This window comes from Giraffa tippelskirchi, chromosome 12 (assembly GCF_054371585.1).
Source record: "Giraffa tippelskirchi isolate mGirTip1 chromosome 12, T2T-mGirTip1v1.2.pri, whole genome shotgun sequence".
NCBI classification, from domain to species: domain Eukaryota; kingdom Metazoa; phylum Chordata; class Mammalia; order Artiodactyla; family Giraffidae; genus Giraffa; species Giraffa tippelskirchi.
Window position 1 is genome coordinate 139,598,823 of NC_137286.1, and position 14,784 is coordinate 139,613,606.

At 38.5% G+C, this 14,784-nt stretch overlaps 1 protein-coding gene across 3 annotated transcripts in view; it reads left to right on the forward strand.

The window, feature by feature from the left end:
- The window catches only part of UBAC2 (UBA domain containing 2), a 165,464-nt gene that overhangs the window by 101,780 nt on the left and 48,900 nt on the right, over positions 1-14,784 (forward strand). For all 3 annotated transcript variants that reach the window (XM_081548939.1, XM_081548940.1, XM_081548941.1), the window contains 2 exons: positions 850-973; positions 4,369-4,416. In XM_081548939.1, the coding sequence (XP_081405065.1) occupies positions 850-973; positions 4,369-4,416 (172 nt within the window). The remainder of the gene's footprint in view (positions 1-849; positions 974-4,368; positions 4,417-14,784) is intronic.

Below are 14,784 nucleotides of genomic sequence, written 5' to 3' on the forward strand. Positions count from 1 at the left end.
AGCCTGTGGAAGGAAGGGTTTTAACCAGGGGTGTGACATGATCAGAGCTGTGCTTGGGGGAAGAAAATACTGTTGGCAGTGTTAAGAGATGGATTCAAGAGGAGCAAGTCTTCATGTAGAAAGACATTTGTGACTTTTGAGTATGTCAAGTTGAAGGTATCAGATCAATTTTCACAGCCAAGGTGAGGGGACAGACAGACAGAGTGGGGACTTACTTCATTTTTTTTAGTTGAAGCCATAGAAGGGCTTAGGATTATACAGAGAGAGACTGGAGCAAGGAGAAAAGACTACAGTGGAACCCTGGAGAAGGTAGAAGAGAGGTGGAAGAAATCATGGGTAAACCAGCAAGAAGCAGGGTTTAAGACAAAATCAGGAAGACATTTGAGGAAGAGAGGACAGGACCACAAGCCTTGTCAAGTGCTACAGTGAAATGTAATTGGACAAAGTCTGACATGAAGATTTTGCATTTTACCTTGATGAATTGTATTGTTTCTTGCTTTTGGTTTGTCTATCTTCATCAGATTTCAAATCATTCATGAGAAGAAAACGTAGCATCAGCTTTACATTTTCTCACAATGCTGATAGTTCATTAGTAGATGCCAAACCACTACTTTGCAATAGCTTTGGGAGAGTTGACAAAGATTAGATAGTTAGAGTTCTCATAAAATATTATATATACGTACAAATTATTTTGGATGTGTTGTACATGTAGAAACCAACTTGCATATCTACGATCGTGCTTTCAGACTGAAATAAAATGATAAGCAGTGTTACTTCAGATATACATTTGCCGTTGGTGTTCAATTGAGCATTATACCATAGTGATTTTTTTTTTATTTGTTTGCATAGCCTGGCACCTGTGTTTGCTCTCTTTGTACCATTTTACTGCTCCATCCCAAGAGTCCAAGTGGCACATATTCTGGGCCCGTTGTCCATCACAAACAAGACACTGATTTATATATTGGGACTACAGGTACAGTATACATTTTTCTGTTCACATTTCTTTAACCAGATCTGTCTCTCTCTCTTTTTATTTTTTTGGTCTTCTTCTCATTTGATCTCCTTGAAAACAAAGTTTTTTTTTCCCATAAGTTTGGCTTCATGATCTGTATCAAACGTTCAAAGGAAGTGTTACAGAACGAGAACATCAAGGTATATAAGGTACTAGAATACTTTCATAGCCTTTAGAAATCTGATAAGTGCTTTCACTGTAATTTGTATCGGTGGAAAATATTTTAATTTTGTTATACAATTGCGTGTAAGTACTTTTTCAAAAATCACAGTATGAAGTGGAAACATGAGAACAGTCCAAAGGTGGAACGTGGAAAGCCACTGCCAAAATTAATTCATTGAATACAGAGTCACAAATAAAGCTCTGAAGCAGGAACCGGATACGCTTTGCCAGCCTCATAACTCCTGTGCCGCGACAGGCCTGATTGCACTGTCGCCATTCGCTAAATGGTTTGACCCGATGGCCATTAGTGGACTTACTGTTTGACTTAAATTGGAAAAGATTGTCTTCACCAGCATTCAGTGAATATTGATTGCTCTCTGCTAGGTTCCAGGCCCAGGAATAGAAGATACATGTGATTTTCAGTTTTCTACCTGTAGCATCACACCTGTCACTTTTCTTTCACTCTCACACCTTTTAATGTAAACTTTTATTCTGCTGTTTCCTGTGGTACCATATGTAGCTTGGCCTTTTGATCCACCGTCAATACTCATACCATTCCTTATCCCACACACATCAAACCGGATACCAGTGCCACTGTGCAGGCCCTCCTCCCTCCCCTTTTAACCTTTAGCATTTCCTCCACCTTCTCTTGTCTGCTCTCACGTGTTATCAATGGCCCATCTGGGGTGGGTGTTTCCTTACCACTTTTACAACCATTTCTCATGAAATATGTTTATTCTTCATCTCTCAGCCTACGTAGCTTTACGCTCCCCTTTGTCCTCTCTAATATTCTTATAACCTAAGAGCCCATTTCCACATTTTACTCATATTACTAGGGTTTGCAGTGGCATGCTTAATTCTTTTTAAGATGTTCCAACAGAAGGCAGAATGCAGTGGTTGCAGAGTCCCCTGGACCAGGGGCAGAGACCCAGGTTCCAGTTCTGACATGGCATACACAAGCTTGAGACTTGGGTCAGGTCATGGAAGCCTCTGGTCCTCATGTTGGCTCTAGTTAGAGAGAAGCTTTGAGGGTGGAAAACATTGTTCCTGTAGAGCAGGAATTCAGTCGAGCACTGTGGCAAGCCTTTGGAGCCAAGTGGACGTTGGTTTAAGTACTTGCTCTGGTAATTATTTTCCTTTTCCATCACTTTTTCTGAGCCCCCATTTGCCCACCTGTAAAGTGGGAACAATGATATCTATTTTACAGGGTCATTTGAAGAATTAGAGATTGTAGCATTGGGTTTTGGGGGATAATCAGAACAGGTAACAAGAAACTAAGTCAGTTGATTCCTAATATTAATTAATAATTTATGTCTGTATGGCTGCCACCTTTGGTTTTTCTGAGATTGTGAGTGGTTTTGTTTTGTTGTTTTTTACTTTTTTTTTTGGTGGGGTAGAAGTTGATGCAGAAACTAGAGGTGGAGATGCTCTGGGCCTCTTGATAGAATCCGAACTCTTTAGAATGAATGGCATCCAGGGTTTCTTCTTGTCCATCTAGTATCGACTCCCACTCTTCCCCCACCTTGACGTGAGTGTTAACCTTTTATTCCCCAGACTTCCGTTCCATCCCTCCTCTCCGAACCTTCACACACGTTTCTATGCTTCTCTTACTCAGCAACTTCTTGAAACCAGGGACATTTGAAAGAGGAGTGATGACTGACTTTAGTCATTATCAGGAGAGCAAAGACGTTTGTGAAGGGACATTGAGGTACACAGGGCTCAAGAGCCAGCCGTGTAATGCCCAGTGCTGGGGGCCATGGAGCATACAACGAAGCTTGACACGCAGCACATGCCCCTCGGGGAGCCCAGCAGTGAGAAAAAACACACAGCAAGTGCTGCGGAAGTATTATTGTTCGCTGTACTTTTGGAAGAAGACTACAGAAAAATATTTTTCCACGTAATTCTCATTCTCGTTGTTTTCAAAGTCATTCACACTGAACAAGCATCCACGCTCGATGAAAGGATTAAATTTTCAATCAAAGGATTAGAGTTGCAGCCAGTGCTCATTTCTCCATGAGCTAATATAAGAGCACAGCTTGTCAGACTCCTTTTTACCTGTGCTTTGCCATCTCTTACCTTTGTATCTGTCTTCTTTCTATGTATCTTTTTTTCTATATATCCGTGATAAATGTGCACAACTTTGAGGTTTTCATCTGGCACTGATGTCAGCGATGAACCTGCTTCTTTCTCTACGAACAGAAATGCTTAAACTCCCCATCTAATGATCTAATTGTGAACAAACACTAAGATACAGATCTTTTTTTAGTCTGTATATGTGACTTCCTTTTATTCTCTAAATATTTCAGTATTAATAATATTGTATTTCAGTGTATTTCTTATAAATAAGGTCAATCTCTTGCATAACCACTGTTCAGTTAACAAAATTGGGAAGTTAACATTGATACAATCTTATTCAAATTTTACCAATTGTCCCGATATTATCCTGTTACTAGGCTACAAATCTTTCTTGCAGGAACACTTGGGAGATGTCTTATGACTGAAAAAAAAAAACAAAACCCTGAACACGATCCTTGGATGTAAATGATTTGGAAAAGGCAGAGATTTCACGAGACCCATTTCTAACTACTTTTGCCATTAACGAACTCTGAGACCTGTTACTTGGTTTGCTCTTTTCTGGGCCGAACTGGAATGAGAGGCTCAGTGGTTCAGCAGAGCAACATTGGGCAAGGACCTATATGCTGACAGACATCTTCCATCTAAAACTAGAGTAGCAATAATAAGAAATTGAAATAAGAGAATTATATGAACTATAATACATGTCATTACTTGACACTAAGCATTGGGTGGTGACTACATATTTTCTGTGTTGTTAAGGTGAATAATTTCTGTCCATATAGTACTTTACCTTGTGTAAACCAATTAATGTACATTTGTAACCAAGAATGTGCTTGAATTTCACTTATTTTTCTTTGCACAAGAGTGGGCTGGTTTCAACCAATCTGTATTAGGCTATCGAAAGCTGAGTGAGGTCTTGGTAGAAGAGGAAAGAAAAGAAAAATTAGTATATTATTTTCCTCTATATAACAGAATATTTGGTAATCTTCTATTTGTTTAGATTAAGAATATATATAATTAAGACAACATAAATGGTAATGACTATAATTATATAAAAGTAAATATGCTGTGACTGGCAGTTGAATTTCATTTTTAGTTGCCTTTTTTTTCTTTTATAGCTTTTCACCTCTGGTTCCTACATCTGGATTGTAGCCATAAGTGGACTTGTAAGTGTGATTTCCCCTCCTCCCCCACCTCCCCTTTCCTGAAGAAACTTGAGGGAAAATGTCATATTGAGAGTATGGGTCATATTCAGTTGTTTTCAGGTGTCAGATTCCATCTCAAAGCTACTTCCTTAGTGATGAAAAAGCCAGTTACATAGATCATTGAGACAAAAGAGGCCAGATTGTCTCAGTTTTCAAGGTAATTTTAATGAAAGTTTTAGCTGAGTTTCTTGTCTGTGTTATTTTTAAATTACATTAGCAGTAGTCGAGCTCGTAGCAGGACGAAAACAGCAGAAAAAGAAATTGAAGAAGTTGGATTTGCCAAAAGCAGGGAGAGATATTTTGTTTCTTTCGGAAAGAGACTTGGTCATGCAAGGGGAAAAATAAGGTTAAGTGGAAAGTCAGGTGGATGAGAACTGATGCAAGATTCGTCAGGGTGTGTGGCCGGAGAGGGAAGAGGGAGCTAGCTGAAGGGTTTGGGTGGTATCTCATCTGTGTGCCACACAGATGCTTCATCTTCCCCATCCCCATGCTCTGTATTGTTTTATTTTAATTAACATACGTCTTCAACTCTATGAGATATCAAGAAGGAATTTAAAGCATGAAATTGAGCTTTATTTTTCATCCATGGCTTAAATTCGAACTCCCAGGTTTCTATAAAAAATAAGTTTATAACTAGTATATGTGGAACATAGTTTTAATTTCTTTCTTGGAAGTGACTAAGAGAGTTACAGACTAGATTCACGAGGATATGTGTAACATCAAAGGGAAAGGATTTGGACATAACTTTGCATTCCACTGGGCTTCCCTGGTGGCTCATCAGTAAAGAATCTGCCTGCAATGCGGGAGACCTGGGTTCAATCCCTGGGTCAGGAAGATCCCCTGGAGGAGGGCATGGCAACCCACTCCAGTATTCTTGCCTGGAGAATGCCATGGACAGAGGAGCCTGGTGGGCTACATACAGTCCATGGGGTCACAAGAGTTGGATTCAACTTAGTGACTAAGCCGCCGCCACCACCACCATACATTCCACTGCAGACGTTTTTAGTAAGTTATCACTACTTACTCGTGTTTCCTGGGTGAATAGTATGATGGGACACTGGGTCATTACTTTAAGCCAGCTCACATCTGTCCTTCCTTTATGCTCTCTGTATCAACCCTTTTCTATGTTTGTTCTTTTCATATACAACTTATTCCTTCACTCCTCGCAGTTACCAGCCACAGTTCTGAGGACTGAAGTCACTTTGTTTCCCCCTCCCCAGACACTTTCCACCGATGCCCAGATTGGCTTCAGGACTGCAGAGCTGAACTCCATTGTGAGGTCTTCAAACCATCTGAGCCACCTGGTATTCTTAAGACTTGTGGTGACTTAAGGACAGCCTGGGGTCATTCTGCTCCTGTGAGGCACAGTGGCCAGGCTCTGCCCCATCTAATCTCATCCCCACTTGATCTGCGAGCTTGACTGGCAGGTTTTTAACCAACCTGAAGACAGTAAGTTGAGAGTTCATTGCTTTCATGAGAGCAGCCTGAGAATTTACTCTTTCATTCGTGATACATTCTGTTTCTCTTAACAGTGATAATCTTCAGTCCTTTTTTTCCCTAAAACATCCAAAAATTTGAAAAGTACCTTATTGTTTTACATCTCATTGTGTTAGTTTTCTGTTGATTGATTTGCTCTTATTATCTGAGCCCTTCTTTATTATAAACTCACTATGTGACTCATTTGTTTGAAGACATCCCATTTTATTTCTTTATTCTGTTTATAGACTCCTGGTTTTCAAATAAGTTCCTGATATCACCTCAGAAAGTTTCACTTTGTGACATTCAGTGCTCCAGAATTGAAGGTTGCATTTCTCATCTCCTTCTAGTCTTTTTAAAATCTAAAGTTTGTGTGTTGTGGTCAGTCTTTTCTAGTACACATGCTTAACAGGTGGTAAGGGGCTGATTTCATTTCATAAAGGAATCAGAAGTTTAACAGATTTTTAACATTAACATTCAGAAGAGTGAATTGAATTGCTCTATATTTGAAATATAATTTTCAGATGAATGTAGCTTTAGAATAATCCCATTATTAATAAATACCTCTGAGCCAATTCAATCTTCACTTTATTGTAACTAACTCAACCAGGGTTACAGACCTCCTACCATTACACAAATCGGATAAATCTTCATATCAACCTTGTTCTTTATTATTATCCCACCATAGTTAGATGATACTAATTGTGTTGACTTAAAATGATCAGTGTCAGTGATAATTACCCCCGTTTTCCTTCACATTATACCATAGATGTTAGTGCTTGTTTTGAATTTAATGAATGTTTTGTTTGTGACTTTTTCCAGAAAAGCACACTTTTATTATGAAATATTTAATATAATATAGATAAGGATAATTATAAAGGAAGGTGTTGTTTGTGAGTGTTTGGTTCACACACCACTGATGATAGGATCGAGGTCTGAGATTCATAAAGCCACAACTTGTCCCAGATGTCTCTTGCTCAGCGTGACTTCTCCTCTCCCCATATTTATCAAGCAACTTCCCTTTTTTGTTTTTTGGGTTTTTTTTTTTTTTTTTTTTTTAGTTTTTATGTTAAAATACTAAAAATAAAATAAAATTTTTACTCTCCCCCAAAAATGCACAGATAGTATTCAGTGTTTTAGAGGAATGTTAGAAAACCTGTTGATAAAAGATCACCTTTTAGCTCTGAAATCAGTAGTTCTCCTAACATACTGTGTGTAGTAAGGAAGTAATTTTATTTCAATCTGTGTTTTTAAGAAAAAGAGCTTTTTTTTTCTTATAAAAAGACATTTGTATAAACATAAGTAATGTGTTATCTGCTGTCATAGAATCCAAAACCTTTACTCATGCTTTTCTGAAAAGCTGCCAGCTCTGGGTTTATTTTATTTAGTTATGGGTGGATTTATTTTGCTTTAGGCTGATTTTTCTCTCTCCTTGTGTCACCCGTCCTTTCATGATTAGAAGTGTTTCTGAATACCCAGCTTAAAAATATCCCACTGATTAAAAGAGGAGGAGGAGGGTAAATTCCATCAGTACAGTATTTTGCTAGGTTGGGAGTGATGTTGCAGAAAAGAATTAGAGCTAATAATTTTCCTGGTTGGAGAGGGGTTAGGGAAGTGTGTTTAGCTTTCAAGGAGAAATAATGAGTTGATTTGCCTAGAACAGCTAGGATACATTTTGTGATCCCTCAGGGATTACAGTTGCTGCCCAGAAAGTATAAGGGGCATTCAGTTTTGCATAAAGATTAAGATTACTCACATGTAACATTGATACCTATTTTAATGTCACATTGTTCTTCCATTGACAGTTCTGGCTTTGAATACCAACAGTTAATGCCTAAAAATATGACTGTTTCCTTGAAAGTTGGCAGAATTGTATATAATAATTGATATAGTACACAAGTGAAATATTTCCATTTAAGTGGGTACTTCAAAAATGTTAGTCTGTACCTCCTTGAGTCCTATTCCTACCTCATGTCTCACTATCCTTCTTCATGTCTTTTTTTTTCCCCCTTCTTCATGTCTTTTGTGAGAGACCTTCAAAAATTGAAGTCACTCTATATTCCACAGTTCCACTACATTTGTTACACGTTAATAAGACTTTTTTCCTTAGAGAAAACATTGCTTCCTTATTGAGCTTTAAGTTCTTTGTGTGGTTCTGCAGAAAGCCTTCAGGCCGTCCGTAGCCCGGCACTTCTTCATTTTCTGCCGTCCTCTGAATCATAGTAGTGAGTCATCACCACTGGGATGTACCCTAATTCTCAAAAGCTGAAGTCTCAGGCCTGAGCTGATTCTGGAATGATTAAAATAGAAAGAGCCTGCTGTTGCCATTTTTTCTCTTTTTACAATCCACACCTTTATCATCGTTTGGTCCTCTTTCAAGCTGTTTGAGAGCAGGTGAAGAGGCAGGGCTGTCCTTCTCAGACTCTGGCTTCTCCCCATCAACCCGTCCCTTTTACAGTCTAACCATTTCCTGCATTTGTTACCTGCTCGGTACAGTATGTCAGACTTTGATTATCTTGGAGTCAAGCCAGCGTAGTGTGAAAGAAAATCTGACCTACCCAGTAACAAGATTAGAAACATAGATTCATACCAGATTCATTAGGACTTTGGATGTGGTCTGAGTTTGTATGTTTTTTCTGTAGGCAGTGGGTATAGATCTTTAAAGAGTAAATCTTTAAAGCTTTTCAAACAGAAACTTTATGACGGTGCGAGATTAGAGACGTCTTATTACGGTTTATAAGTCACAGAAGCGGGGAAGGGAACAGTTAAGCAGCCTTGAAGGAATCAGGATGGCTCATCTGTGGGCTGTAATTTACTTGTCTCTCTTCCCCCACAAGAGTTCTAAAGACAAAAAGTAAAACATTGTCCGATGGTAACTGTAAAAGAAAAAGCATCAAACAGAACCTTATGTTGATGGGCTTTCTGTGATAAATCATTAAGGGAAAAAAGCTCATAGACCTAGCGGAATCCACTGTGGAAATCAGAACTTCTTTGGAGGAAGTTTTGGAACCCCGACCTGTTTCCCAGGTGAATGAGGATGGGTGTTGGCTCCGCTCCTTTTCACGTCTTTCTCTGCTCTTCACGCTTGCTTTTCTTCTTCCTTATTCTTTCTTCGCTTAGAGTTCTTCTCCCAGCTCACCAAAGGAAGGGTACAGCATAGCAGATCATCATCCGATGCCCAAGGTTTTCAGTTGAACCTGAGGGATTGAGATGATTTTCTAGCAGTTCGTTGAAAATGAGGACAGAAGCTGCAGAGGGAAGTCTAGGGTGATCAGAGCTGTGAGGTGGGTTGGGCTTGTGAAAGAACCTCGTGTAGAAGACCGTGGATCCTTAGAAAGCAACCATATGTAGAGGATGCTTTCACCGTCTTCTAATTAACACCGTATTTACAATCCCACCACCAGATTGAGTGCTTATCAGTCCACTGTACAGTGTCCTCTCTCTCTCTGATTCTTTCACACCCTCTCTCTCCTCCCCTCTTTTCCCTCCCTTCCTCTCTGAGTTTCCTTCCCCTGTCCTGACCCTAGGTAGCCTAGACCTTCAGAAAGAAACCTTCTGTCCTCTGCCTTGTTGCAGCAGTTGCAACTCAGTCCATGGCTGACAGAATGTCCTCTTAGACAAGTGTTACACGGGGAGTGACTGGTAGACTTTTATTAAATGTTCGATGCAGAACAAATGAAATCATGCCAGTGTCTTTATAAAAACTGGCACAGAGTGCCTCATAAAATACAGCTATGTAATTGGCATTACTGTCACCTACCTTTTACCTATAGGTAAAAACCTTGCTCTCTTGCAGAGCCTTTCAAAGTTAGGCCTCCTCAGCTCCCTCTCTCAGCCCATGGACCCTGTACTCCAGAGTTGCTGAGCATTTTACCCTTCTGACATCCATACTGTCTTGAGATTCTTTGTCATCACTTATTTTTCTTTAACAAACCCATGACACATGCTATGTCCCAAGCATTTGTAGTAGATTATATTGTTTGTTCAGCTGTTTTGTTGGTTGAGAATATTTGCTGCCCCATCTCCCTAGGCCCCTCCCTGCAGAGCCTCTAGGGACCGTGTGAACGTCAGACTCCACTCTGTGACTTACGTGAGCCACCGGACTGTGAGCAGGAGTGATGGGTACTTCTCAGGCAGAAGTTTTAAGCACCGTTGTGTGGTCCCACCATTGCTCTGTTCATTTTGTCGAGAGAAAAACACGTGCCAGATGAAAGTTGCTCCCTCAGCCCAGATCCTAGAATGAAGAAGACGCACAGAGCAGGGCTGTGGCCAACCTGCAAGATGAGGGAGAAACAGCCTTTGTAAAAGCAACTAGAATTTGGGATAATTTGTCATCACAGGATAACCTAGAGAAAGCAGACTAATACAGCTCTTTTCTAAGCACTTTGCAAATACTATTTAACTAGTCCTCCTAAAAACCTGATATTGTAGACACTGTTGTCTCCATTTTATAGATAAAGAAACTGAGGCACAAAGAACTTATCTGCCAAGAATACAAGCTGATACATAGCAGAGACAATGTTCAAATGCAGGTTCTGGAGCTTTAGCATCTGTGCTCTTCAGAGGTGGCTTTGCATAACTGCATATGGCAGTTTCTTCCAGCCATCTCCATTCCTTCACCATTAAATCCCTTCTTTTCCTGGAAAATCGTATTCATTTAAGTTCTGACTCTGAAGCCTTCTCTGAATCTGCCCTTTCAGTTTAGAAACTATCCATTATTCTTTATCATTCCCAGTGCCTAGCAAAACGTATGGCATTTTACCTATATTCTAGAAATACATGCTGAGTTTCAAAATTCAGTATTATCAAAATAATCATTTCTGTACAACAAAACCCGGCTATTCTTTGTGATTGTTAGAATGTTGTCAATGTGTACCGCCTCACTAGGTTCTTGACACTCTCTGCAGTGGTGGGGAACCTGGGCTTCTTGTTTTAAAACTGAAGCTCAAGTTGCACAACTGCTGGGTGATTGAGCCAGGACCAAAGGCCAGGTGTTCTGGTGGTCCAGTGGGCCTAGTGCCTTCCAGTGCATATTTCAAGGCTCTCATCCATGTCTGCTTCAAACACAAGACACTTAGGTACCAACTGTTCTTAGATCTTCCCTTGCCAGCCCCACTAAGATGAGGCCCTGATCATCATCCATGGAGACTGGATTCTGGAGGGAGATCCTGGTCATAAAGAAGTTTTAAAAGTACCCAGGGGTGCTGAAAGACTCATACCTCCAACAGTTCCCTGCAACCTTCATTATGAATTTTGTGGGCCGACCAATATCCAAGAAAACTTTATCCTGTTGGCAGCTTCTGCTTTCTTCTTAATACAAAGAATTTGGTCTGTAGCTGTACTGTACTTTCTCTTCTAAGATCATCAAAGATATTTCTTTAACTGGTCCTCCATATGATGGATTAAAAATGCAGCTCAAACATCACCTTCAACAAACTCATTGCCTTATGTCTCTGGCATTGTTGTGTACAAGAAAACGAAGTAAGGGATGGCTTTGAGAAGGCTTAAAGGATAGTGTATAATATATTAAGCTGGGTCAGTACTGCTGCTGGTCAAAGGGAAAAGAAATGGAGATGAGAGGTCAGCAAGAAAACACCCAGATGTTTTCATTCTTGATGATTACTGGTAGACTACATGGCAGTTGCCACACAGAGTGCTTTTTTCTTTTTCTCACAGAGTCTTCACATTGTTTTCCTATCAAGAGATAGAAAGTCCTGAATCAGTTTTGATTATCTCTTTCAACTGATTTTTTTGAGATAGAAACATCCAGTGTTCCTTCCTCTTTGGGGCTGATTATGTTGATATTTTTCTTATATCTTTATGATCACCTCTGGGAAAGAACTATGGTAAAATCAATGCATGTGATTTTTAATATATTCATTATGAGCATGCTTGGTCACTCAGTCGTGCAGACTCTTTGTGAACCCCATGGACTGTAGCCCACCATGCTCCTCTATTCGTGAGATTATCCAGGCAAGAATACTGGAATGAGTTGCCATTCCCTTCTCCAGGGATCAAACCGGGGTCTCTTGCATCGCAGGCAGATTCTTTACTGTCTGAGCCACCAAGGAAGTTGACATATTCATTATAAACAATAGCATAACTTATTATCAAAAAGTCTTCTTATGTTAGTCTATGTTAGCTGGAAATATTTTCAAGATACCAGAAGTTTTTTGTTGCTAAAGACTGGTTTCAGTCCGTGAAAATCTCACCTCTTTTATAAAATTTAAGATGAGAAGTATATATCTAGAAATTTCAGTCTTCCTAGATCTTCATGTCTACTTTTTTATGAATTTTTTCTTTTTTATTACAGTATTACAATACAATAAAATTTACCAACTTTAAGTGTACAGTTTGGTGAATTTGGGTACTTGTATACTGTTTTATAGCTACCACAACAATCAGGATAGAAAACAGTCTCCTCTCCCTAAACATTTTTTTTTTTCATTCCTTTCGCTCTGTCCTCTCACCTACCTGCCATCCCCAGATAACCACTGGTTTCTTTATGTCACCACACTTTTGCCTTTTCTAGAATCTCATATAATCTGAATCATGTAGTATGAAGTCTTTTGTGTTCTACTTATTTCACTCAACATGCTATTTTTGAAATCCATTTACCTTTGATTACTGTTTCATTCCTTGTTATTGTAAATATCAATCCCTGGTATGTTACACCACAATTTGTTTGTCTGTTCATTAGTTGGTGACTAATTAGTTGGGTTATATCCAGGTTTGATTATGAGTAATGTTGCTATGAAAATCCATGTACACGTTTCTGTGTGGACGTATGTTTTTACTTCTCTTGGGAAACTGCCTATAAGAAGAATTGCTGGAATTTATCATTTGAAAAATATATGGTACCATATTATTTTACAAGGTGACTATACCATTTTGCATTTCTACCATCAATACATGAGCGTTCAAATTCCACCATCTCCTTGCCAGCACTTGGCATTGTTAGCCATTTTAATTTTAGTCTTTCTAGTTGGCATGCAGTTATATCTTATGGTTTTAATTTGTGTTTCTCTAATGTGATTTGAGCATCTTTTCTTGTACCCATTTTATATTCTGGATATAAGCCCTTTGTTGGATATATTTTATAAAAGTTTTGTACCAGTCTGTGGCTTGCTTCTTTGTTTCCTTAACTATGTCTTTCAATGAGCAAAAGGTTTAAACTCGATTAATTCAGTGTTTAAGTTTTTAAAATAGCTTTGTGCTTTTGATATCTTATTTAACAAATACTTACTAATCTGATGTCACAAACATTTTGTCCTGTGTTTTCATCTAGAATGTAATAGTTTTTGCTATTACATTGAGGTCTGAGATCCAATTTGAGTATAATTTTTGTGAAGTTAAGGAGTGAGATATATTTTTTTTCCATACAAATGTCTAGCATTATTCCATCAGTGTTTGTCAAAAAGACTTCTCCTTGGCGTATTACCCTGGCTCCTTTGTTGAGAGTCAGTTGACCAGTGTGGGTTTGTTTTTGACTTTCTTTTCTGTTTCAGTGATTTATATGTGCATTCTTATGCCAATACCACACTGTTTGAGTACTTTTGAGTATAGTAAGTCTTAAAATCAGGTAATGCAAGTATTCCAGCTTTGTTCATCTTTTTTCAAAGCTGGTTAATCTATTTTAGGAACTTTGATTTTCTGTATGTACTTTTAAATTAGCTTGTAATTTTCTTCAAAATGAAAAAAACAACAGTTAAAATTTAACCTGAGATTGCACTGAAACTATAGATGAATAAAGAAAAGATTGCCATTTTGATGATTTTAAAAATATGGCCACAAATTATTTTGTACTTCAAGAAATGGAACTTAATTCCCCTCTTCTAGAATTTGACCTCTACTCAGCGATTCACTTACAATGAATAGAAAATGGCAGAGATGATGGAGTGTGCCTCCAAAGGGCGAATCACAAAAGACATATTGCTTCCATATTGTTCTCTCCCAGATCATTCATTCTGGGGGAAGCCAGCTGCCATGTCACAAGGGTCCTGAAGCAGCCCTGTGGCAAAGAACTATGGCATCCTGGCAGCAGTCAGCACTAATCTCCCAGCTGGGTTTTGAGCTACCTTAGAAGCTGATCCTTCAACCCCAGTTGAGACTTCAGATGAACATAGGTAGGATGACATCTTGAATGTAGCTTCATGAGAGACCTTGAGCCACAAACACCCAACTAAGCAGTCCCTAGATTTCTGACCACATAAACTGTATGCGTATTAAATGCATATTGTTTTAAGCCACTGAGTTTGGGATAATTTGTTATTCAGTAATGTGTAACTAGTACAACTATTTTAATAATATTGAGTCTTCCAATTCATAAACATAGTATATGTCTACTGTGTAATTTTTTAATTTCCCTTTTTAACTTTAAAATTTTTGATGTATAGGCACTATACATCTTTCATTAAATGTATTTCTAATTATTTGTGAGGTTTTGATGCTATTTTAAATGGAGTTTTGTTGCAAATGTTTGTTGCTAGTACATGGAATGCAGTTGATTTCTGTATATTGCTATTGTATACTGTAGGATACAATAACAATTTATTTATTTATTTCTGGTAGCTTTTGTATGGATTCTTTAGGGTTTCCTGCATATTAATATATGATCAAGTCATCAGGAAATATGTTTGGTTTATATGTTTTCTTTCTTCCTTTCTGATCTGTGCATTTTATTTTTCTTGCCTTATTGCACTAGCTAAACCTCTCATGTGATGTTAAATAAGAGTGGTAAATAGACATCCTTGTCTTGTTCCTGGTCTTAGAAAGGATTGAGTTTTTCTCTGTTGAGTCTCTGTCTGTAAATGCATAAGTTATTCTTGATATTGAAATTCATTTTTATTATTT